General features: G+C 39.0%; 1 protein-coding gene across 4 annotated transcripts in view; it reads right to left on the bottom strand.

Moving 5' to 3' along the window:
* Positions 1-6,495: 6,495 nt before the first annotated feature.
* ADGB (androglobin) overlaps positions 6,496-27,046 on the bottom strand; it is a 98,439-nt gene continuing 77,888 nt past the window's right edge. For 3 of the 4 annotated variants that reach the window (XM_070733674.1, XM_070733676.1, XM_070733675.1), the window contains 6 exons: positions 24,031-24,218; positions 20,941-21,096; positions 15,041-15,143; positions 10,978-11,056; positions 8,512-8,695; positions 6,496-6,927 (listed from right to left, as the gene is read on the bottom strand). In XM_070733674.1, the coding sequence (XP_070589775.1) occupies positions 6,736-6,927; positions 8,512-8,695; positions 10,978-11,056; positions 15,041-15,143; positions 20,941-21,096; positions 24,031-24,218 (902 nt within the window). In that variant the 3' untranslated portion in view covers positions 6,496-6,735. Of the gene's footprint in view, positions 6,928-8,511; positions 8,696-10,977; positions 11,057-12,805; positions 12,843-15,040; positions 15,144-20,940; positions 21,097-24,030; positions 24,219-27,046 lie in introns of those variants that run through there. The other variant, XM_070733677.1, reaches the window with a different exon arrangement.

Here is a 27,046-nt window from a genome sequence, read left to right as displayed (position 1 = left end):
CAGCTCCTTCTTTCAAACATAGAAACATAGAAGACTGACGGCAGAAAAAGACCTCATGATTCATCTAGTCTGCCCTTATGCTATTTTCTGTATTTTATCTTAGGATAGATATATGTTTATCCCAGGCATGTTTAAATTCAATTACTGTGGATTTATCAACCACGTCTGCTGGAAGTTTGTTCCAAGGATCTACTACTCTTTCAGTAAAATAATATTTTCTCATGTTGCTTTTGATCTTTCCCCCAACTAACTTCAGATTGTGTCCCCTTGTTCTTGTGTTCACTTTCCTATTAAAAATACTTCCCTCCTGGACCTTATTTAACCCTTTAACATATTTAAATGTTTCGATCATGTCCCCCCTTTTCCTTCTGTCCTCCAGACTATACAGATTGAGTTCATTAAGTCTTTCCTGATACATTTTATGCTTAAGACCTTCCACCATTCTTGTAGCCCGTCTTTGGACCCGTTCAATTTTGTCAATATCTTTTTGTTGGTGAGGTCTCCAGAACTGAACACAGTATTCCAAATGTGGTCTCACCAGCACTCTATATAGCGGGATCATAATCTCCCTCTTCCTGCTTGTTATACCTCTAGCTATGCAGCCAAGCATCCTACTTTCTTTCCCTACCACCTGACTGCACTGTTCAGCCATTTTGAGACTGTCAGAAACATTTTTTTAATGTGTGGAAGAGGAGTCCGATATGAATGGGAGAACAGAGTCCCCAAAGTTTCTCAAAGAGAAACAGATAACAAGAAGATGGGTAGCGCAGTTAATGTCAGGAATAAATCAGTGGCCTAAAATGCAGCCAGCTAGCCAAAGGGGGTATTGAAATTGGTTCCCATAATAGGGCTTTCAGCATGAATCGAGAGTGACAGCTCCATCAGTGCGATTTGATGAATGCTGACCGCATCGATATCATAGCAAAACATTCTCCATTTTTATACAGTTTTAGAATTACTAATAAAGGAAGTCTTGGAATAAAGACTAATTACACTAGAATTATACTAAACATATAATTCAAATGTGATTGTATGGTTTGCAAGAAAATATTGCCATCATGTGGCCATATCGTATGAATGTTTAGTATGCATGTTGTTGTGATTGGTTAATTTATGAGGTTTTAATATTTTTTTAGATTTTAAATTTGACTTCTTTTGTATTGTTTTGTATTTACATAGTTGTTGTAAGTCGCCCTGGGTCCTTCGGAATTAGGCGGCATAGAAGTCGAATTAAATAAATAAATAAATATAATTACATCGGTCAACATGTACATACTAGTAGTGGGTTTTAAACCCCATTGTTACAAGTTCGGGCACACGCTTGCACAGAAGCGTCCCGGGTGGGTAGGCGGAGCCTCCTACTGCCAGTGTTACCGGTTCGCAGAACCAGGCCGAAACTAGAGCAACCCATCGCTTGTACATACCCACCCATACCCTCACCCCTACTGTTAACATTCTTATTCAAATATTCTTCAGTGACTTTCTGAACGGCAGAAATCTTGCCTCCATGCACTTTGATCAATGTAACATTGTGCCACTTGAATTGTGTTCATTGTCATTTCTCACATTTTTCCAGTATCTATGTTTATGTTTATGTTATGTTTATGTTTATTAGATTTGTATGCCGCCCCTCTCCGCGGACTCGGGGCGGCTCACAACACAATAAAAACAGTTTATAACAAATCTAATAATTTACAATTTAAGATATTTAAAAAACCCCATTATTAAGCAGACATTCATGCAAGCATACCATACATAAATTGTATAGGCCCAGGGGAGATATTTCAGTTCCACCATGCCTGACGACAAAGGTGGGTTTTAAAGAGTTTACGAAAGGCAAGGAGGGTAGGGGCAGTTCTAATCTCTGGGGGGAGCTGGTTCCAGAGAGTCGGGGCCGCCACAGAGAAGGCTCTTCCCCTGGGGCCCGCCAACCGCACAAGGAGGCTTAGTAACAGGCAAAGGCATTCATCCTTACTACCTTTCCTTATGAACAGAGGGAGGGAAATAACATCATTCATCCAATTAACAGACCCATCTCGAGATTTTATAAGCCACAGCGCTTTTCCATAAGCAAACCATATCCATATCTGAAAATATGCCTAATGAGCCATCGTACATTACCATTTCTCCATACATAATATTTGTATTTCCTTTTTATCATTTTTTTTCTTGGACATTCACATTCATTCACTTCTTGACATATCGGATAATTCTGCCACACGTCTCAAAAACAATGCTTCATGTTCCATCCTCAGTTTTCATCTGAAATAATTTCAATACTGAAGTATTCTTACTTCAGTTTTCTTTGCTGGAGGCTGTTTCTCTGCTTAATCCTTTTTGCCCACTTCTAAAAATAGTGTTGATTGCCATCAAAACTGGAATCGCATTGCCTGCTAATACGTTTTAGTATTGATTTTAAAAATAATAATTAACACTTACTGAAAAACATTGTTAGATTTTAATAATGGTTTATAACAAGTATTTATTTATGCTACATTTTATGTAGACTTACGTTCTTTAGTTAGGATGCACCAAATCCCTGAACTTTATTCTTCCCTAACAGGGTCTCTTCAGAATAATAATGCCTATTAAGAATATGAACTCACAGGACTGTAATATATTGACTAAAAAGTTAAGAAAAAGGTAAAATATTTAGGGCTCATATTGACAAACAGAAACTCAAAACTTTTTCAAAATAACTATGTGCCTTTCGGGAATGATATAAAAAAGAACTTATTAAGATGGGATAAACTGCACTTGCATAGAATTTCGGTAATTAAGATGAATGTCTTAGCAAAGATGCTTTTTTTGTTTCAGACGTTTCCAATACTTGGAACTGATACTCCATTTAAACAGGGGCAGATGGCTATTTCAAAGGTTACAATATAGTGGTACCTCTACTTACGAACTTAATTCGTTGCGTGATCAGGTCCTTAAGTAGAAAATTTTGTACGAAGAAGCAATTTTCCCCTTAGGAATCAACGTAAAAGCAAATAATGCGGGTGATTGGGGAAGCCACAGGGAGGGCGGAGCCCGTTTCCTCCCAGGACATTCCTAGAGAGGCCCCATGGAGGCTTCTCCCCACCTTTTCTGGCCCTGTTTCCTCCCAGGAGATCCCTAGAGGCCCCACAGAGGCTTCTGCCTGCCTTTTCCGGCCCTGCTTCCTCCCAGGAGATTCCTAGAGAGGCCCCTCAGAGGCTTCTCCATGCCTTTTCTGGTTATAGTTTTGGAGGCTTGGGTTCGTAAGTGGAAAATGGTTTGTGAGAAGAGGCAAAAAAATCTTGAACACCTGATTCATATCTAGAAAAGTTTGTATGTACCGTATAGGCGTTTGTAGGTAGAGGTAAAACTGTATATGGCAAGGAAACACCCCCCCCCCAAGAGATATACAGTAAACTATTGCAAGATACTATGGACAGAGGGGAGTTTGGGTTTAATAGATCTCAAATTGTATTTCAATGCATGCTGTTTGGTCTGGCTAAGAGAGTGGGTGAACTTCCAGAATAGGAGGTTACTTCATCTACAAGTCTAGAAATTAAGATTTGAAAGACATTGTTATTTATGGTATGACAAGCTTAAGGTAAATATTGATTTTAATAGCCACTTTGTTAGACGTGTTATTGGAATAAATATAAAACAAGGTTTTCTATGAAGATGCCCCGATGGGTGTCCTCTCCAGGAAGCCTTTTTCAGAAAATAAATGGTGGTGAAGCCAGACTGGTGGACTTATGGTTAAATAATACCTTTTAATTTTGGTTAGCCCATCCTCAAGTCTAAGGAATTAGAATCAGAAGGACGTGTCTACCATTAATTTACATATTTACAATTGAAAGAAAGATTTAAAGTAGATAAAAAGAGTTATGGGTTTTGGCTGTTAAAAATGAATTAGAAATCCTACTGTGTGGTAGTGATGAACACATTTTTGCTAAGGTTTATAAATTGCTATTGAATTTTTATTTGGAAAATGAATATGTAAAGCATTGCATGATTCAGTGGTCAAGGAGCTTTTGATATAAAGTAATGCTTGAATAATGGGATAATATGTGAACAAAAGGTTTAAAATTTACTCTAAATTATAATTAAAAAAAATAAGATGATGTATTAGATTAGATTAGATTTATTGGATTTATATGCCGCCCCTCTCAGCAAACTCGGGGCGGCTCACAACAATAATAAAAAAACAGTACATAATAACAAATCCAGTGCCCATTGGTATTGGTATTTAACACCAGACAAATTGTCAAGAATCTATAAAGGTACTTCAAATGAATGTTGGAAATGTAAAGAAGGGATACAATTTATCATTTATCATGATAAAGCAAAGAAATAATAGGATTCATACCTTAATGCAGATCATTCTTAAAGTTAATAGAAAGTTTTCCTTGGGGTTTAATGGAAAAAGACATGGGATATTTTTAAAAAAGCTTTAATGTTATATATGTTGATGGCAGCAAGATTACCTTATGCACAAAAATGGACACACAGTGGACGAATGGCTGCAAAAGCTGATGGAATTAGCAGAGATGGCTAAATTGACTGCTTTGATTAAAGAAAAAAACATAATTACCTTTTGTTTCAATTTGGAAAATGTTTTTGGATTTTCTGCTTGAGGTGGGGGGGAAATTAAAAAATGATTTTGGGTTTTATGTATTAGATAGGTTTGTTGTTATAGAAATGGCTGGTTTACTAGATAAATGGTCTAAGCAATGGAAACTGCAGTTTAATGTTTCCAAATGTAAAATAATGCACTTGGGGAAAAGGAATCCTCAATCTGAGTATTGTATTGGCAGTTCAGTGTTGGCAAATACTTCAAAAGAAAAGGATTTAGGGGTAGTGATTTCTGACAGTCTCAAAATGGGTGAACAGTGCAGTCAGGCGGTAGGGAAAGCAAGTAGGATGCTTGGCTGCATAGCTAGAGGTATAACAAGCAGGAAGAGGGAGATTATGATCCCACTATATAGAATGCTGGTAAGACCACATTTGGAATACTGTGTTCAGTTCTGGAGACCTCACCTACAAAAAGATATTGACAAAATTGAATGGGTCCAAAGACGGGCTACAAGAATGGTGGAAGGTCTTAAGCATAAAACGTATCAGGAAAGACTTAATGAACTCAATCTGTATAGTCTAGAGGACAGAAGGAAAAGGGGGGACATGATCGAAACATTTAAATATATTAAAGGGTTAAATAAGGTCCAGGAGGGAAGTGTTTTTAATAGGAAAGTGAACACAAGAACAAGGGGACACAATCTGAAGTTAGTTGGGGGAAAGATCAAAAGCAACATGAGAAAATATTATTTTACTGAAAGAGTAGTAGATCCTTGGAACAAACTTCCAGCAGATGTGGTAGATAAATCCACAGTAACTGAATTTAAACATGCCTGGGATAAACATATATCCATCCTAAGATAAAATACAGAAAATAGTATAAGGGCAGACTAGATGGACCATGAGGTCTTTTTCTGCCGTCAGACTTCTATGTTTCTATGTTTATACTATTACATACAAGTAAAAAGTTGAGGTTTGATGTTATTATTCTACTGCCCCAAAGGGAGCTGGAAATCATTGCCTTTTCTTTATTCTCTCTCTCTTTTTCTACACTTTTCCCTCCCCTATTTTTTCTATTATTTGCTTTTGTATTTTTGTATTACATATTATAAACTAATTAAAAAATGGAGTGTAGGTAGGCTAATATACAACAACAGTTTTTACTCCAGCAATAGAAGTAGTACTCAACTCACAACCATTTGTTTAGAGATGATTTGAAGTTGCAATGGCACTGGGGAAAAAAGACTTACTACTGAACTTCATGTTTACAACTGTTATAGCAGCATCCTCTCAGTGATGTGATCCAAATTTGATCCCTGAGCAACTGGCATGTATTTATGATGGTTTCAGTGTCCTATATATTTCATCACTATTTGTAACCTTCCCAACCAGCTTCCAATAAGCAAAGTCCAGAGGGAGGAAGGAAAGTGGGATTTGCTTAATGACCGTGTGATTTTCTTAAATTGCAGCAATTTGTTTAACAACTGTGGCAAAAAGATCGCAAAGGTGAGTGTGGTTCACTTAACAAATGCCTTGCTTTAAGAACAGAAATGCTGGCTCCAAGTGTGGTCTTGAGTCAAATGCTATCTGTATTACAGGTATTTTATTAATTCTGATTCTATCTGTCAATCTTGTGATCTGATGCTGATTGGTAGGAGCATATCATCACATTCTTCTGGGGTCAGGCACCCCCCTCTGGCATCACTCCGCAACCCCGGGGGGGGGGCATGCCCCACTATTTGAGAAGCACCGCAAATTAACCCATATGGCTTGTTTATGAACGTCATTCTGTTCTAAATTAAAACTGCAGGCATGTGCTTTTCCTTTGCCAGGCAATGAGATAATAGGATTGTTTTTCTTCTCCCCATATCTCATCCCTGATCCGTGCCATTTTTGCTCCTTTAGCCTAGGAACGGACTAAAAATAGAGAAAGCCCTGTACAAATAATTGTATTAGAAAACTTTATTGCAATTAAGATACAAACATAATGCAAACGTCAGTGTAAAGCTAGTCAATTTTTATATCAGTGACATCACTTAAAAAGGCTGATGCAGTACTAAACAGAGAGCAAAACAATGCTTTTAAAAAACAGCATTAAAAATTGTTCTATATACCTAAACTATAATGTAGTAAACAGGATGTTGTTTTCTTATCAGTGAATGGAAGAAAATATCCTAGAAAATACTATTATTTTTTCTTCCCTCCAGGTTTCCCACTCTTTTTTTTCTGCACATCTGGGCTTTTCTTCTCTTGCTCGGCTCGAAGGGCAGCTTCTTCAGCTGCTTGTGCTTCTTGTCTTAAAAGTTCAGCCTGCAGTAGCTGTGCTCTGTATGCGTCTCGGGTTCCAAAGATCTTGCTTCGTGCCTCGTCTAAGGATGCCTGTTCAAAAATAAATATACAATTTGCACAATCAGTACATCTCTCTCTCTCTCTAATGTATAGGACATGAGGCTGGTAAGGGGCTGCTGGTTACAGGGACTGGTCTGCAGCTCCAGTTGGAAAACATGTCTCCATGTGAGATTTGGCTTCTGCCCATGAGCAGCAAGCAAAATCTCATATGAGGACACGTGTGAGTGAGATTTTGCTGATTTTTGCCTTTTTTTGCTTCTGCGCATGCATGGAGGCAATTGAAAATTGCTGAAATCTTGCTTGCACGCACATCCTCACATGAGATTTTACTTGTGAGCCGCTCCGAGTCTTCGGAGAGGGGCGGCATACAAATCTAATAAAATTATTATTATTATTATTATTATTATTATTATTATTATTATTATTATTATTATTATCATCATCATCATCATCATCATCATCATCATCATCATCATCATCTATTATTATTGCTGTGCATGCGCAGAAGCCAAATTGGATCAGAAGCCTAATTGGACCAGGAAGCTCTCTGCACAGTCACTCAGGACCTCATCACCTCCTGTCTTGATTATTGCAATGCGCTCTACATGGGGCTACCCTTTAAAAGTGTTCTGAGACTGCAAATAGTCCAGAATGCAGCCGCGAGAGCTGTTATGGGTGTACCTCAGCACACCCATATAACACTTTTGCTCCGCGAGCTGCACTGGCTTCCTATTAGTCTCCGGGCACAATTCAAGGTGTTGGTTATTACCTATAAAGCCCTACATGGCTCAGGGCCAGACTATTTACAGGACCGTCTCCTGCCGCATACCTCCCAGAGACCTATAAGAGCACACAGAGTTGGCCTCCTCCGGGTCCCGTCGACTAAGCAATGCAGGTTGGTGGGACCACAGGGGAGGGCCTTCTCTGTGCGCCCCAGCTCTATGGAACCAACTTCCCTCCGATATCCATACTGCTCCCACCCTGCTGGCCTTTCACAAAGCTACAGAGACCTGGCTTTGCCGACAGGCCTGGGAGCCATAAATTCACAGCTTGATGGCCAACTCTATGAATGGTGTGTATGCATATGAGTGTGATTTTCTTTTTATAATAACTTTTTATGGATTTTTTTTAGTTTATAATGTTTTAACCTTAGTTAACTGTTCGACTTCTTTTACTGTTTTGTATTCATTTTTATTGTACTTATACCCTTGTTGTAAGCCGCCCTGAGTCCTCCAGGATTGGGTGACATAGAAGTCGAATAAATAAATAAATAAATAAATCTTGCACCAACAGGTGTGCGCATGTTCACTGGATACACATGCACCCGCAACAGCCTTGGAGGATGCACCGGTAGCGCTGAAGACAAGCGGCCCTTCCCTGCATGAGGCCCTCTCATACCATAATTACCAAAAATCTGTCTGCTATTTTCAGACAGCATTTATTCTAATTTGTCTCCCAAGCCAATATGTCAAAACTGAAAACATAATAGGAGTTAATTTAGAAGAATGTTTGAAAATTGGTGGAGTAAAATATCTGATGATCAGAATTCCTAACAAAGCCACAATAAGTAAGAATTGATACATTAAAGAAGTTGTCGGTAATAAACAAACTTACTTGTAAATCTTCATACATTTCCAGTACATTTTGTTTCAAGTGATTCCTTGTCATGCGTTCCTGCAGCCTATGGTCCAGAACCTGTTCTCGAAAATATCTAAAATTATTTATTTCATCTGTTTTACGCATCTCTTGCTGTTGGATAGTGAACTCATTCTTCAGGATGGGCACGGCCAGTGTTTTTCTGAAGGTAAAAAGAGATAACTACCAATATCTACCAGTATTGTCTTTATAAGGCATCTTAATTTTTGATCCAGGTACAAGGGCCGCACAGAAAGCAATGCATCACATTTTCCCCCTCAGCCTACAGTAATGGTATAAATGCGAAACTTTAGATAAACATTATTTGAATTGTTAGGAGTGTGTGTGTAAATTTTGTGCTTCTTCAGACAAATACCATAGCTGCAGCAGTGTTTCAAAATGGCGTCTGAAAGTGATGTACATTACAAGAAGCGTGTTGTCATTGAATTTCTCACTGCAGAGAAAGAAACTGTTGGGAACATTCACAAACGTTTGTGTACAGATTATGGAGAATCTGCAGTCGACAGAAGTACAGTTAGTTGCGGAAGACATTCTGAGGATGATGAAGAGGTGATTCACACAGTGCAGAAATGGCTTTGTGACCAGAAGAAGGAGTGGTACCAACAGGGCATACACACCCTTGTGTCTTGCTGGAGGAAGGCCATAGAATAGGATGTCGATTACGTGGAAAAATAGAGAGTGCAGAGGAAAACATCATTTTTTCTTGTGTGTAAGTTTCATTGTGTTCAATAAATAATTGTTGAAGAAAAAAAAGAGTGATGTACAGTGGTACCTCATCATACGAACTTAGTTGGTTCCAGGAGGAGGTTCGTAAGGTGAAAAGTTCGTAAGATGAAACAATGTTTCCCATAGGAATCAATGTAAAAGCAAATAATGCGTGCAAATCCTTCAGGAAAATCCCAAAGTTTAGAAGGGAGGTGAACAGAGGGCAGGGAGGAGCAGCTAAAGGGGGCGGGTGGAAGAAGCAAGGCTAGGATAAAGGGTGAGTGGGAAGGAAGAAAGGCAAGGGGGACGCCCCTCCCTTTTCTTTCTTCAAAAGACACTGTTTCAGTGCCTTTGCAAGCATGCAAAATCTTTACTCCTCCAAGCTGCCCCTCCCTTTTCTTTCTTCAAAAGACACCGTTTCAGTGCCTTTGCAAGCATGCAAAATCTTTACTCCTCCAAGCTGCCCCTCCCTTTTCTTTCTTCAAAAGACACCGTTTCAGTGCCTTTGCAAGCATGCAAAATCTTTACTCCTCCAAGCTGCCCCTCCCTTTTCTTTCTTCAAAAGACACCGTTTCAGTGCCTTTGCAAGCATGCAAAATCTTTACTCCTCCAAGCTGCCCCTCCCTTTTCTTTCTTCAAAAAAGGGGAAAAAAAGAAACCCCTTCATCCCAGCAGCAGCTGCTTGGGTTCGTAAGGTGAAAATAGTTCAGAAGAAGAGGCAAAAAAATCTTAAACACCGGGTTCGTATCTTGAAAAGTTCGTTAGAAGAGGCGTTCGTAAGATGAGGTACCACTGTATTACTTTCTGGGCAACCCTTGTATATTTCCACATGAACAGGAAATGCTTCAATTATAAACCCAGTGAAGGAACCATGAGTTCCTAATTGTAGAGGCACCAACAAAAGCCAACTTAAGTACATAAAACAACAGTGAGAACAGGGGCGTCAAACTCAATTTAATTGAGGGCAGCCATGGCTTCGGGAGGCTGGGGTGGGCGTGGCCAGGGTAGGCATGGCCAGCTTGGCGTCACTCATGTTGGGGGGCACCTGTGATGGCCCGAGTGCTTTGCCAGTAAAAACAGGCTCCCGAGCTCCTTTTCGGCTGCGATGGTCTCCTGCAGCCATCTGCCAGTCAAAACAGAGCTCTGGAGGACTCCCTGCATCCCTTGCTAGATCCGTTTCAGGTGCAATGGCCTCCTTCAATTTGCTGCCAGCAAAAACGGAGCTCAGGAGTGTCACCCACAGCTCTTCCAACTCCATTGATACTGCAGGCCACTGAAGCTAACTGTAGATCTGAAGGTCAGCGGTTCAAATCTCATCACCGGCTCAAGGTTGACTCAGCCTTCCATCCTTCCAAGGTGGGTAAAATGAGGACCCGGATTGTGGGGGCAATATGCTGGCTCTGTTAAAAAGTGCTACTGCTAACATGTTGTAAGCCACCCTGAGTCTAAGGAGAAGGGCCGCATAAATATTGAATGAATGAATGAATGAATAAACAAACAAACAAACAAACAAATAAATAAATTTTTGCTGACAGGGACACCATGAGCCAGTTCTTCACTGTTTCCAGGGCAGCCCTGGGCCTTGAGTTTGACACCCCTGAATCAGAAGTTAAAATTACTGACAGAGCCCCCTTGCAGAAAGCGCAAAAATGTAATAAATAAAAAATAAAATAAATAACAGTGTTTTGATCTAGCTATATAAAATGTAGTGCCACTTACTTAATATAGGGTTCAAGGTCTATAGGGGCCCATTCCTTCCGCTGACTGACTAGGCCTGCTTCAGGGACTGTAGGAAATACTTCAGAAAGAGGAGAAACAGTTTCTATCAAGATAACAACTGAATTAGCTTGCAGCAGATCTACATTCTGTTTTCTAATACGGAATATTTAAAACCACCAGTACTTTACAGGAAGAACTCTTCAAACTTCATCAAAATGTTATCAGCAATTTACATTGGCATTTTAATGGTATAGTCTTTCCAGACTGGTATCCAGTCTTGGCAGTCTTCTCTTTAGGGTTTAGGGACTGTGGTCTGATTTCCGGTCACTTTGCCAGCAATTGTGGCTCATATCTTCAGAGGCAAAGCAGTCTGCTATGTCAGTGATTTTCAACCTTTTTTGAGCCGCGGCACATTTTTTACATTTATGAAACCCTGAGGCACATTGAGCGGAGGAGGGTGGGGGCTAAAAAAAGTTTGGACAAAAAAATTCTCTCTCTCTCTTCCTCCCTTTCGCTCTATTTCTCTTTCTCTCCCTTCTTTCTCTCTTCCGTCCTTCCTCTCTTTTTTGCTCTCTTTCTCTCTTCCTCCCTACCTCCCTCTATGTCTTTCTCTCTCTCTCCTTTCCTCCCTCTTTCTCTCTCTCTCTCTCTTGCTTTCTTTCTCTCTCTCTCTTGCTTTCTTTCTCTTGTTCTCTTTCTCTCGCTCTTTCTCTCTCTTGCTTTCTTTCTCTCTCTCTCTCTTGCTTTCTTTCTCTTTTGCTTTCTTTCTCTCTCTGAGCTTCGCGGCACACCTGACCATGTCTCACGGCACACTAGTGTGCCGCGGCACACTGGTTGAAAAACACTGTGCTATGTTATGCAGACCCAAAGGCAGCTGAGCAAAGACTGGGCTCTTGCCTTAATAGCCAGTATGTTAATATTGTTATATGACAATTTTGATCTAGAAATAGAAGTACGTAGCAGTGAGTGTAATTGCACAGCGGCATACTAAATTGAATTTGCTGTGATTGCGACGAACTCCTTGATTAACTTTAAGATCTCTTCCTTATTTCTGAATAGATTACTGTCATAATCAAAACTGACAGATTTCTGCTATTTGATTGGCATTGCATCTGTGTTTGCAGGTCAATTCTATACATATGAGATCACAGAGGAAGTGAGCTTTTTCTTTGTGAACTGTTGAGTCACAAACGTACTGCAGCACCTCAGAACACTAGAAAGAGGAAACAGGTCAATCTACAACATATTTTAATATAATGGTATCCACAGAATTTAATCAAAAAATGTCTGACCACATAGTCACACAATCAATACAATTTAGGAAAAGCACAAAATGCTCAGACTTCAAAAACATCTCAGAAACCACCAATTTATTTAATTTGACTTCTATGCCGCCCAATCCTGAAGGACTCAGGGCGGCTTACAACAATATAAAATTACCATATAGAATTACAAAAATTGACTATTACAAACCACAAGGCATCACTGTAGCAGAAGTGGGTTCCTCCCGAACCGGTGATGTCACAATGATGTCACAGAACCGGTTCGGTTGGTATCGGTCCATGGGTGCTGCCATCTTAAAAAATATATATATATTGAAAGCTGAGTTTCTGGCACTGCAATGCATTGCCACCTTGTTTTTTGGGGGGGATTTGGGGGGGAGATTTTTGGGGGGCACTATGCATGCATGAGGTGCGGTGTGGGAGGAAGCAAACTGGCAGCGAGGTAAGTTAGAATCCACCCCCTACACTGTAGTACTCAAAGCAACACTTGTCCTTTACAATATTTTAAGCAAAATATTTGAGTATTACCCACTAGATCATATGCTGCAACGTCCTACCAGTCAATGACTACTTCAGCTTCAACTGCAACAACACAAGAGCACGCAACAGATTCAAACTTAATACGAACTGCGCCAAACTTGACTGTAAAAAATATGATTTCAACAATCGAGTGATCGAAGCGTGGAACTCATTACCGGACTCAATTGTGTCAACCCCTAACCCCCAACATTTCTCCCTTAGACTCTCCACGATTGACCTCTCCAGGTTCCTAAGAGGTCAGTAAGGGGCATACATAAGTGCACTGGAGTGCCTTTCGTCCCCTGTCCAATTGTCTTTCCTTTCTTTCACCTATCTTATATATTCTCTTCCTTTCATATATCCTCTCCTCTAAGTTCACTTTCACCCTCTTTTATATTATCACATGTCTATTTTTCTTCCTATGTATTTGTGTATTGGACAAATGAATAAATAAATAAATAAATAAAAACAAAAACCCCAGTAGCTAAAGAAATAAAAATAGAGGCCATCTACAATATACAGTGCAAGAACCGTAACAACTATGTATGATATACAGCAGACAGGCAGTTGACTAGCAGAGCACATCCGCAAACACCACTTAACTGAAAGAAGATACAATGAAAACTTCTTATTTTCACAAGATTCAACTGTAGTTTTAGTTGGAAAACTATTAGCTTCTTAGAACAAGCCAATTTTTTAAAAAATGGCTAGGGAATTCTTGGACATTTGGACAAAGCAGCCATCAATAGTCACATAGAGATAACTACATTTAGGAATTTTTCAAAAGAGGCAATAAAAAACTTAGGAAGGGAACAAAATGACTAGAACAGCAGCCAACACACCAAACACACAATCAGGCAGAAAAGAATAGTGTAATCAAGGAACCACTAAGGAGGAAACTATATGATTACCCAAACTGGCAGGGCAAACTATTACACACAAACAGGCAGCAAACCTCACATTCACTACTAGAACTGCTGATCGTACCTCGTGAATAGCAAAACATCTGCAATCAACCAACCAAGTTCAGGGAGAACCAAGAACTTCTCGGTTCAACCCTGTGCTACAGACATTCTCTTCTCTTGATACTTCAGAAAGCATGCCAAGTCCCAAGGCAATCCAGGAAGTGTAGATTGCAGGACGTTATAGAGAATAACACCATTATGGAACAGGAGTTAATGTAGCAGATGTGAAGCCTTATACTGCTGTGACCCTGCAGAGCTGAATATCTTTTTAAAAAAGTATTCTTTGTGTATTGCTTTTTCACCTCTGCCAATAACCGGCAGGAAAAAAAATCAGTTCAACTTTAATTTTGCCCATTTCCATATATTATAAGTGGAAATATTAATTCCCTCACGCCACTTCTAGAACATAGAATAGTTCAAAGAAACCCCTGCTCAAGTAGGAGACCCTATACCAGTGATTCCCAACCTTGGCTACTTGAAGATATTTGGACTTCAACTCCCAGAATTCCCAGCCAGCAAACGCTGGCTGGGGAATTCTGGGAGTTGAAGTCCAGATAACTTCAAGTGGCCAAGGTTGGGAAACACTGCCCTATACCATTGATGGCGAACCTATGGTATGAGTGCCACAGGTGGCACGTGGAGCTATATCTGCTGGCACCCGAGCTATTGCCCTAGCTCAGCTCCAATGTGCACGTGCTCACAGAGGCTCTGGGAGGGCATTTTTGGCTTCCAGAGAGCCTCCAGGGGGCTGGGAGAGAGCGTTTTTACCCTCCTCCAACTCCCAGGAAGCCTTTGGAGCCTGGGCAGAGCAAAATACTAGCCTACTGGGCCCGCCAGAAACAGACCATTTCCGGCCTCCAGAGAGCCTCCATGGGATGGGGGAAGCTCTTTTTGCCTTCCCCAGGCATGGAATTAGGGTGTGGGCACTCACATATACGCGCTAGTGCTTGCCCACGTTCTTTCGGCACCCAAGGAAAAAAAGGTTCTCCATCACTGCCCTATGGCATTTTAGACCAATGGATGTCCAGTCTTTTTTTATGAAAACCTCCAGTGATGAAGCACCCATTATTTCTGAAGGCAAGCTATTCCACTGATTGACTGCTCCCACCATTAGGAATTTTCTCCTTAGTTTTAGGTTGCGTCTCTCCCTTGTTAATTTCCATCCATTGTTTCTTGTCTTTCTATTCTGTAGTTGAATCACTTGCAACATTCTCCTTTCCATGATTTTGAAATCTCCATGACCAAGTTTTTTCTTTCATGAATGCTTAATATCATGTTTGTATTGCCCATGCCTACCTGCTTCCCTTGAACTTGTAGTAGGGCTGGTAATCTCAGTCTCAGCTTCCACCAGGCCTTTTTTAGAGCACATATTAACATAACGCACACGTTCTTGAGCAGCCTGGGAAACAGAAATTTGTTGCAGAAAATTAGAAGGACAACCCTACATGTTCTGTTACCTATGAAGCCATTTTGACACAGAAACATTTTAATATTTACAGAATTGAACAACAATTTAATTTTATAGATGGATAGGCCTAAAACACCTAACATAGTCATAAGTATCAGTAATATCCTTGCTTTGGGAGCTTCTATAACCTACCTGGGTATAAATATATATAACATCAATACAATTTTTTTTTTCCATATACATTTTTATATAATACTGTCAAAGGCATCTGCATGATTCCAATAGCCTGTCCATTGGCATATAAAAAAGAACTGACTGACTGGCTTTTGAACTGTTCTTCCTTATAGCCATGAAACATAAAATATGGCACAGTAGAGCTGCAAATTGGTGATTTTTTTTAAATTAACAGAAATATACCTTCATTTCCCATGTAAAACAGACCTTAAGCAATAAGAAATGGTTTGCAAATGAGCAGATTGATACTGTTCCCTAGAATTGATGGAATAAAAGCATGAATTTGCCTTTCAGATAAGGGATATGTAGCATTTACAACTGATTTATTCATTACAAGAAGCCTTTGATTGTGATCATGACAAGTTGTTGCAAATCCTTTAAGACCTGGGGATGCCAACACAACTGGTCAATGTGATGCAGTTGCTATACATTAGGAAATCACTGTGCGAACCCTGATTGGTTCAGGTTTAGAGAAAAGAGTACAGCAAAGTTGAATTCTTCCACCTTTCTTATTCAATATGTATGTCAAAGAGATTACGAGAAACTGGAACTTGAAGAATCAAAAATTGGAGTAAAGATTGGCAGAAGGAACATCAGCAGTCTTTGATAAGCACAAGTCTCCTCTCAGAAACCAAAGAAGGCCTAAAGTATCAAAAGGATTAAAAAAGGAAGCAAGAAATTTGGCCACTTCACGAACACCAAAGACCTAGCTTATGATCATTGTGAGGAATGGAAATGTCAAAATAACAATCAAGGGTGAAGAGATTGAGTGTGTTAGAAAAATTCACTTTCCTGCAATAACAGGTTGAGACAGGTGTACCATGAAAAACTAGACAGGAAGAAAATTGACTTGGAAAATGTGAAGAAAGCTGGTCTATAGAATAGTTGGGAATCAGATGCACCTGAATGGATAGCAGCAGTAGCAGCAGCATTCTGAATCTGAAGACAAAAGATGCCCTGGAATATGGGGAGATATGCACGGAGCATCTTTCTACAATTTCTTAAGCCAAATGGGCTCTTTTACTGGATTTGCATTACAAACGTTATTCTAAGAAAAGATGCAGCTGTTTTAAGAAATTGCAGACTGGTGCTATGTCAATCCCTCCAAAGTACTTTTCTCTTTTGTAAATTAAGTACTACACAGTCTTATTTCAGATAAATTAAATCCAATCACCTCTCACTTTAAAATAGCTAAGGGCTCATAAAGGCTGAGGGCTGAATGACTTATAATGCTTTCATATTAACAGAGTTGGAAGGGACCTTTTAGGTCATCTAGCCCCACCCACCACCCAAGCAGGAGACCCTACACCATTTCTGACAGATGGCAGTCCAATCACTTCTTGAAAACTTCCAATGATGAAGCTCCCACAACTTCTGAAGGCAAGCTATTCCATTGCTCTCACTATCAGAAAAAATCTCCTTATTTCCAGGTTGAACCTCTCCTTGTTCAGTTTCCAACTGTTATTGCTTGTCTGGCCTTCAGGCCTTTTGAAAAATAGCTTGACCACTTCCTCTTTGCAGCACCCCTCAAATATATGAACATGTGATGAGAGAACCAACAATGTTATACAGTGGTACCTCTACTTATGAACTTAATTTGTTCTGTGACCAAGTCCTTAAGTAGAAAAGTTTGTAAGAAGAAGCATTTTTCCCATAGGAATCAATGTAAAAGCAAATAATGTGTGTGATTGGGGAAACCACAGGGTGGGTAGAGGCCCTGTTTCCTCCCAGGAGATTCCTAAAGAGGCCCCACAGAGGCTTCTCCTCACCTTTTCCGGCCCTGTTTCCTCCCAGGAGATTCATAGAGAGGACCCACAGAGGTTTCTCCCTGCCTTTTTCAGTTACAGTTTTGGAGGCTCAGGTTTGTAAGTAGAAAATGGTTCTTGAGAAGAGGCAAAAAAATCTTGAACACCCGGTTCTTATCTAGAAAAGTTCGTAAGTAGAGGTGTTTGTAGGTAGAGGTACCACTGTATTAGTAAATGTCCCCTGCCACTAAGGCATGAAACTCCTACAAGTTCTGTCTTGAAAATTCAATGATCGATAAAAGGCAAGTAACAGAAAATAAATGTCAAGATCAATCAGCAAATAAGAATGAAGAATGAAGACCAGAGAATACAATGTGATAAAACATGTCTGAATTTAAAAAAAATCAAAATATAATACAGTTGAAGGATCTACAACCCAGCTATTTGGGAAAGCAAAAGAAAAGCAGACAGATATGTGGAAAGCCTAATATACAGTCAAATTCTGACAATATATTCTGGTTCTTCTCTGAAATGTGCTCTAATACCAACTATTCCATCAAGTTATATAAGATGGTAACAAGAAAATGAAGATTTATTCTAGAGACTCTGCCAGAGGACCAGTTTCCATTCTACTTGATCAATATGAGAATGTTACAAAAGTAAGAAAGGAATCATTATTATTTTTTTCTTTTGTGATGTGTCATGTAGATTATAAACATTTGAGCTGGGACTGATTTATTACTGATCTCATTACTGCACAACTTCTCTAGCAGACTTTTCCCTCTGAAACACAATAAATATAACACAATAAAATATTTCATGCTGTCTCACTATATCTAGCTTTTCAGCATCATGAAATCTGACGAGGAGAGGAAGCAAAGGTTTCAGTTTCACAGGTTATATTGGGAGAATGTTGATGTATCATTTGGAAAATATTTGATTGCTTATATTTCAGGTTCAGACAAGACTGAACCTGTATTTTACTGTACATGACTTTCAGTTTCTTGCTCCTCCTCTGTATTTGCTTGCTACTTTGAGTTTTAGCTATTAATTAGTAGCATCAAATCCAAGGAGGATATGAAATCACAATTAGCATAGCTAAAGTTGAACAATGTAAAATGTTATGGCACTGATATAGACAACAATGAATCATCAATGACAAGAAAAATATGGCTTTGTAATACATGTGTGAACCATAAACTGGCATCATATTCAATCCAGGTTTGGCGGATTTTTCTCTTGCTAATAGTCTTGCCAGCAATTATGAAGTCCTTGATCCTAAGCCAACACATCAGCTGAAATTTCTATCTGGCAGGAAAGAATGAAATATGCTTCCTACCGAATAAGACATCAAATTCTCCTTTGCCATGGTTGTTTTCCTAATTAGAAACTGACTACCCAGCATAGAAGACTTTGGTTTCCAGAGCATGGCAAGTTCCTTATAATGCTCTTTTAACTATATTGGCCTATGGCAGGTCCTTGATACTCTCTGAGCTTGGTTGTTTTTTTGCATATGTTTTATTACCCAAAATAGATAACATCATCAGTGCCGACGTTATCTAGTTATCTCATTTCAATCCTATATTCTCCTTTATCGATATTGGCCTGTAATACAGTATATGCAATTGTGGCAGTTTCCAAGATATTAATCTACTAGGATTTGGTTTACATTAGTAGCATGTGGCCAGAAATAACACAGCTTAGGTTTTAGGCTGAGTAGTTTAATTATTATTTGCTTTGCAACTAAGAATATGAGTCATTGGATGAAAGCAAACACATGGATGAATGATTCATGTCACAACATTCAGCTGCTGTGTTTGAAATGACAGCACCAGAAACAAAAATATCAATATTTTTGCCTTTAGATTATGCAACTCAAGAGTTGTTTAACTGCTAGCAGTTGAGTAATAAAAACAACTTTGGGTACATTAAACTAACACACACACACACACACACACACACACACACACACACACACACACAAATAAAGCAGTTTTTAAAGCAATTGGAAATGAAAACAGATGAGTAACTCTCAGCAGAAAACTATAAGAAGATCTTGTTTGTAATTTGAGTATTATATTGCATTTGTAATGAGTTTGATGCTTGGTGTAGAATGTTCTCTAAGAACATTATCTGGAGTGACCCAAAAACCCACCTGTAGAATGTTCTACTTTCAGTGAATGCATGGAAATGATCACATTTAACAAAGGCATTTTGGTAGAGTTAATACACATTGCTAGTAAGAATAGCATAGGAGGTGGTAGAGGTAGATGACTTTCACTGATCTTAAAAGAGTTAAGCAGGGTCAGATCTATTCAATTCTTAAATGGAAGATCACTAGGTAATCCTAAAAGGATAGACTTGCTGGGAAATATATATTTTAAAAAATCTTGAAAGAAGGCAGGGACAAATCACTTTCATACTGATGTCAAACATTGACATGTCTAATAGCCACTAGGTGCTAATTTCAGATGGAAGCAAACTTATAGATAACAGCTTAATTAATATTTCACATTAGTGGTTTTGAAGTAAACCATGGAATACAGCTTAATAGTGATAAAGGGAGAAAATGATGATATAATTAATAGGCTAAACATAGTCCTGGAGTAAGAACTGTAAATATAAATTAATAAACAACCACATCAGATCTTGACATAAATATCAACTTTTTAAGTAGCAAGAAGTTTATCTTTTGTACAGCGCAATCTAATGTCTGTTAATTCAGACATTCCCTAATGAATTCAATGGGGTTCTTAAACTGAATACTGAATTTAAAATATTTTGCAATTGATGGCAAAATATTTTACATTTTATTATTTTTGTGATGAAATGAACGCCTGATTCAGCAATAAAATAAAATAGGGGAAAGTTAATATTTCAGTCTCATGAACAAAGGAAAAGGTAAACAACTATAGTATTGTTGCTAAGAAAACTGTATAGATGTGCCTACAAAACCACTAGACAATCAGATCAATGTAAGCACATTAAAAAAAACATGCAAATAATTCAGGTATATTTCTTGTTGAAATTATCAAGCTTTATTTCAGATTTAAATGTTCTTAAGATTTAATTCTTGGATTTCTAATTTTATGTTGATGTTCAGGTAGTCCTCAACTTACAACAGTTCACTATTCAAAGTTACAATGGCACTGAAAAAAAATGACTTATGACTGTTTTTCACACTTACGTCTTTTGGTCACATGATCAAAATTAGGATGCTTGGCAACTGGTTAATATTTATGACAGTTGCAATGTCCCAAGGTCATGTGGTCAACTTTTGCGACCTTCTGACAAACCAGATTCACTTAACAACGTTACTAACGTAACATCTGCAATGATTCACTTAACAATTGTGGCAAGAAATGTCGTAAAATAGGGCAAAACTCACTTAACGACTATTTCACATAGCAACATTAATTTTGGCCTCAATTGTGGTAGGAAACTAAAGACTACCTATGTTACTATAAGGTAACTGTCTCCAAGTTATACACAAATATTTGTTTTTAATTATCTACAGAGATCATTACAGCTGTCAAGATCAGCTTACGGTATCTTCCTAACTCAAACGTATATACTGTAGTGGAATTCAGGAGTTTCTTTATTTGACATTTAGATTTAATTTCAGCTATCAGCACCAACAGAATTCAAAAACAGAAAAATGAGGTATATCCATTGTTTCGCTAATCCTAAATCTTTGCATTACTGATCAATCACTCTTGGGAATTGTTTTTTCCACCCTTTTCGGGTAGTAATTGCTGGGCCTCAGTAGTTTACATGTTACATACTGAATAAAAGCACGACCCTGTTACCTTGATAGCTCTTCCTGGTTCCGCAGCCTCCCAAGCTTGCTTCATAGCCTTGATCTCATCTGCTCTCTCAGTATCTTTCTTCAGATCAACTGCATCTGTCTCATTTTGCTCAACAACCAGGCGCAAAATCCAGAAGGGTTTGTTAGGATCAGATTGCTGGAAAAAGAAGTACACAGATAGGCAAAAGTGGCTCTGTATCCACCTGACTTTCAAATTCAGAATGTCTCCCAGTGAACTATTCTGATAGATTTTATTGATAAATTTTATTGATAAATATAGATAGTCCTCAAGATATGACTCTACTGAAGCCTGACCATTTAAACCCCGACATGGCTTAGGGCCAGACTATCTTCGAGACTGCCTTCTACCACATAGCTCCCAGCGACTGATAAGGGCCCACAGAGTTGGTCTTCTCTGGGTCCTGTCAGCTAAACAGTATAGGCTAATGGGCCTGTGGGGGAGGGCCTTCTCTGTAGCTGCTCCGACTCTTTGTAACCAGCTGCCTCCTGAGATCAGGATTAGCCCCACCCTACTGGCCTTCCAGAAAGCTCTAAAGACCTGGCTTTTCCGGCAGGCTTGGGTATAACATCAGGATCTAGCCATTAATGATATATATGATTTTTAAACTGTTTTAATTGTTTTTAATTGTTGGTTTTAAATTGTTTTTAAGGGATCCTAATATTACATTGTGTGTTTCATTTTTAGATTGGACAGCATAAAAATCTGAATATATAAGTAAAATAGGGTCACAAATCAAAATTCCATAAAATAAATTGGAGCCATTTTTATGACTTTTTAAAATGTTGCTTGTTAAGCGAATCAACTAGGTTGTTAAATAATGAACATTGGACTTGTTGTTTACTTTGGTTGTTAAGTGACTACTGCCATCAACCAAGTAGCTAGAGAATTTGGGAGCTCCATTAGCTGTTTTAGAAAGGCCTGGTGGCCCTCCGCCTCTGAGGGCCTGCAACAACTCTAGACAAGGGCCAAGACTTAAATTGGACTTGGGGAATTAATTTGCATGGCTCTAGTGAAGCTGCTGCCCTCCCATCAGCTGTTCTACAAGCAACCTATAGTAGTATATACTAATCCTCAAAGCAAAAGCAAACACATTAAACAGTACAGTACAGTACAGTACAGTGTGTAAGCAGTCTTTCCACAATCAATCTCAAACTTATATCACAACAAATTACAGTAGAATGCAAAGGAACTTTCTGATGCTAAATATGTTTTCTGAAGACACTGTCTTGTAGTTCTGCAAGAATTCTAAAGCAAATGCATACAAATACAATGATAGGGGGAAAAAACTTATCTTTGTAAAGTACTTACAAACAAAGCACAGAAGTTTGCAACCTACTTACAAATAAGAAAAGCAGTTTGAACTTACAAACAAGCACCGTATAATGAAAAAGAAACAAAGGCAACTATGGTAGTCTAGTCCTCAAGTCTACAGCAACAAAAGATTCTCTCTGCTACTCCTCCACTTGGCAGCAATGATCAGGAAAGAAAAAAGTAGGCTGGCTGTAAAGACTCCAATATTGATTGGTCATGTGAACAAGAAAAAAATAGCTACCACTTCAGGAGTGGCTGAATCCCGGTCACATGACTGTAGAGGAATCTCGTGGGCTGCAATTTTGAACCCTGTAGTAAAGTGCACTTTTGAAGTCTATTCATAACTTTGAACAATTGTTAAATGGCTGTTCATACCTCAAGGACTACCTGTATTGGCAAATTCTGTGCACTGTTTTTTTCCCCTTTGGATAAATGCACATCTTAACTGATACTAGCAGTCATAATTGTCTTATAGCAGGATAAGGATAGCTAATTATGAAGTTGAGCCAGTGGACTAGGATTTAACTCTAATGAGCAAAAGACCTTCATGAAATCAACCCATGTTAAAATACAGCCTGGAGGAATTCATATATTAGATGCAATTTAATAGGAAGAAGAGAAGATTTCTGACCATAAGTTAACCATCAATGAGGTGGATGGACTGAGGTTTACAGTGGCTACACTGTTGGAACATGTGAAGATAGAAAATGTTTCTACGTCATCTCTGAGAATCAACACCAACTTTTCACCTATCTCCCAAAACGCGACTTTAATCAGTGTCAATGGAGATTCTCAGTCATCCAGGTCTTGATTGGTGCTTTTTCAAGAGGCAAACTTCTTCAGCAAAGCTTCTTGAATGAGAATCTAAATCTCCTCAAAGAAAAACCAGAAAGTCCAGTTGCCTCTTGAAAAAGCACCTTTGGGGTTCTCATCAATGTTCGGTTTAAAAAATCTAAGCCAAGCAATCTGAATTTTAAAAACATATTTGTCAATTTCTTATATGGATCATCAATGTTCTTGAAAAAATGGGTACAGGTAATCCTCATTTAATAATCCTTATTAGGATTGAGAAGTCTACTATTAAATGACTAAAGCAGTCATTGAGAGAAACATAATGTGACTGCCCTACTTAACAATAGCAGTCCCAGTTGCAGTTGTTAAATGAATCACCGGTGGTCCTTAATCAAAAGGTCATGGGATCATAACTTGAAACCTGATGGTTTCCTCACTGATTTTTACTTTTTGAAAACTAGTTAGGAAGGTTGCAAATAGTATTCAGGTGACTATGTGATGCTACAACTTGACAATGGGGACACTATGGTGGTGGTAAGTGCAAGGACTGATTGTAACTCACTTTTTTCAGCCCTGTTTTAACTTCAAACAGTTGCTCATTGTTAAATGAGGACTACCTGTAATATATCTCCCCTCCCCCTACAAGTCCCATGCATGGGCAACTGTGACTTGAATAATATAGTTATTCAGAAAAATGTAATGATAATATTATCAAAAGGCACCATTCTGGATTTCAAGATAGATACAGTATCTCAAGATAGCAGTATACCAGGGCTCAACTATGACAATTTTAACAAATGTACCAAAGTTGGGGGTTGGATACGAGTGAGATAAAAAACACAAGGAAAATTTCTGCTTTCTCCTCTAACTGTAATATGGGAAAGACATGGATAGGCTAACAAGCAAACCCTGAGAAATCTACACTGTTATTTTGTACATTTAGAAGTTAAAGTCATTTATTCTTACTTGTGATTCTGGTCTAGCAACAGTTGTTACTGGTTTCTCTTTAGGCGCCTTTTCTGTTTTGTCAGTTGTTTTTTCTTTGGTTTTTCTAGTGGTTTTGGAAGAACCTGCAGACTTTTGACTTTCTAAATTGCTATGGATATCTGGACTTAACACAGATACATTCTCTTCGTGTTTCTCAACAGGACGAGCTGCATATAATTTTATTCAAACAACAAATTTAAACACTCATCATTTGAAACATTTGTGCTTGAATATCTTTTTTTTCCAGATCCATATTTGGCATACCAAAAGCACACAGAGTTATAATCAATATTAAATGAATGTTCTTTTCATACAGTGTGACTTCCCGTCCCTTTTCAATCCCTTTTCACCCAATTTTCCAGAGCAGACAGGGGAGGTGTTTAGGATGGCACAGGGGGAGAGAGCTGGAGCAGAAGCAACTTTCTGATAGATAAACAACTTTGGAATAGAGTTTCTATTCTGTGCTCTTATGCTGATGAGGTACTTATTCATACATCCAAAATGCAGAGCTAGATACATTCTATGCACCATTCAAAGAATTAACATTGAGACAAGTCCAAAATGCCAACATAAAAGTAGCAATATTCCATTCACAATTTGTATCTATGTATCTATGTATCTATGTATGTATCTATCTATCTATGTATCTATCTATGTATCTATGTATCTATGTATCTATGTATCCATCCATCCATCCATCCATCCATCCATCCATCCATCCATCCATCCATCCATCCATCTGATTTGAATTAATTAATAAATCTGAGTGGGGACAGGGATTCTTGGCTTAAATATCCAGAAAGGGGGGGCTAAAATATATCTCATATTTGGGAATGATTATGATTTCTCTTTAGCTATATGGTGTGTCTAGATTTTTCAGCTTTATGGAATTTGTTGGACACAACCAAAGCAATGTAGGGAACTCTTTGAAATGTCTTTCTGGACTATCCTCTTTCATAGAACTGGGGGGAAATGGGTTGAACACTTGGCCTAGCATTAGTTTAGAAGGAGATCATCATTAATGGAAGTTGAGGCATATCCAAAGACTGACAACTGAAAATGATATCAAATAATTTTTCATGATGATCCCGAAGCACTTAAAATGATTTTCCCTAGATATGGAAGTGAGCTTCTTGATGTTCAATCAAGCTGAAGTTTGAGAAAGATAGAAATCTGCTCAATTCAGAATATTTCTTTCATCAACTGTTCTCCATCCAAATGATTCAAGAAGGAGTGGGACAGTTCGCCACTTTGACATGATTTGTTCTTTTGCATTAAGCAATATTGACAATATTTCTTGTTGATGTATTTTCTCATAAAAGTATTCCTTTCCAATTTGATAATTTGTATCTCAAATGCACATTTATTGTTTGTTCAAGAATTTAGAATGCAATAGAGCTGGAAGGGACCGTGGAGGTCTTCTAGTCCAGCCCACTGCTCAAGCAGGAGATCCTATACTAATTCAGACAGGTGGCTGTCCAGTATCTTCTTAAAAACCTCTAGTGATAAAGCATCCAGTATTTCTGAAAGTAAACTGTTCCACTGTTAGAAAGCGTCTCCTTAATTCCAGGTTGCTTCTCCTCTTTTTTTATGTTTAACATTTTTTATTGAATTAAAAAATATTGTAAAATACAAAAATAAATAGAAAAGCAGTAGGGTGGGAAAGGGGGAAGAGAAATGAGGAAAGATAAGAAAAAAGAAGAAAAAGAAGCATTAACTTCTGACTCTCTCTGTTACAGTAAAATAAGGCATTAACATCAAATCGCAAGTTTTTGCTTTTTCATAATAATATGAACAAATAGTCAGGTTCTGCAACCATTCATCCATAGTAGGAATTGAATTGTCCTTCCATTTTTGTGCAATAGTCTTGCAACATATATAATAAACAAGTTCCAATTTTTTTCTTGAGTTCTTTTTCAATTAGGCCCAAAAGGAAAGGTTCTGGTTTCCTTCTAATCTCCATTTTCAAAATTTTCTGTATTAAAATATGAGTTATACTCCAAACCTTTTTGCTCTGTCACATGTCTACCATGTGATAAAAAGTCCCTTATTTAGTTTTAAACTTCCAATATTCATTTGACATACCTTTGTAAATCTTAAATAGCTTTGCTTATCCTCTTGATTAGTTTCTATCCATTGTTTCTTGTCCTGCCCTCTGGTGCTCTGGAGCAGTGTTTCCCAACCGGTGTGCCGTGAGACATGGTCAGGTGTGCCGCGAAGAAAAAAGCTCAGCTTCTGGTCTCGCAACTTTTTGCGAAGATCAAAAAGTTGTGAGACCGGAACCTGAGCTTCATTATTTGTGCCTTCCAAGTTTTCCGGCAGCTGCAGCGCCCTGCCCGGCTGGAGCTTTCCTGGCGACGGCAGCAGGTGAGCTTTGGGGCCTGGTGGGAGGGCGGCGGCAGCGGGAGGGTGGCGTGCAGCGGGAGAGTGATGGCGGCGGCAGCGACAGCGGGCAGTAGCCGTGGGGCAGTGCCAGGGTGGCCAGCTGTGAGGCGGAGCTCCGGAACAGAGGCACCCATGGCGGCGGCTGGACATGCTGGAATTGCGTGACTGGCACTTGCCTGCTGGCTGGGCTGGGACGGAGGCTCCAGCCCCACGTCCATGCCCAGCGCAACGCCAGCATGTACGGCATCTAGCAACATGTCTAGCTGCCGTCGTCGGTGCCTCAGTTCCGGAGCTCCGCCTCACAGCTGATCACCCTGCTGCCGCTGCTGAGAGAAAAAGAGAGGGAGAGAGGGAGGAGAGAAAGAGATAGCAAGAGAGGGAGAGAGAAAGAGAGAGGGAGAGAGGGGGGTAGCAAGAGAGGGAGAGAGAGAAAGAGAGAGGGGGGATAGCAACAGAGGGAGGGAGAGAAAGAGAGAGGGAGAGAGGGAGGGGAGAAAGAGAAAGAGATAGCAAGAGAGGGAGAGAAAGAGAGAGGGAGGGGGAGAGAAAGAGATAGCAAGAGAGGGAGAGAGAGAAAGAGAGAGGGGGGATAGCAACAGAGGGAGAGAGA

The sequence above is a fragment of the Erythrolamprus reginae genome, chromosome 1 (assembly GCF_031021105.1).
Source record: "Erythrolamprus reginae isolate rEryReg1 chromosome 1, rEryReg1.hap1, whole genome shotgun sequence".
Classification (NCBI taxonomy): domain Eukaryota; kingdom Metazoa; phylum Chordata; class Lepidosauria; order Squamata; family Dipsadidae; genus Erythrolamprus; species Erythrolamprus reginae.
This window is presented reverse-complemented; position numbering and strand designations above follow the sequence as displayed.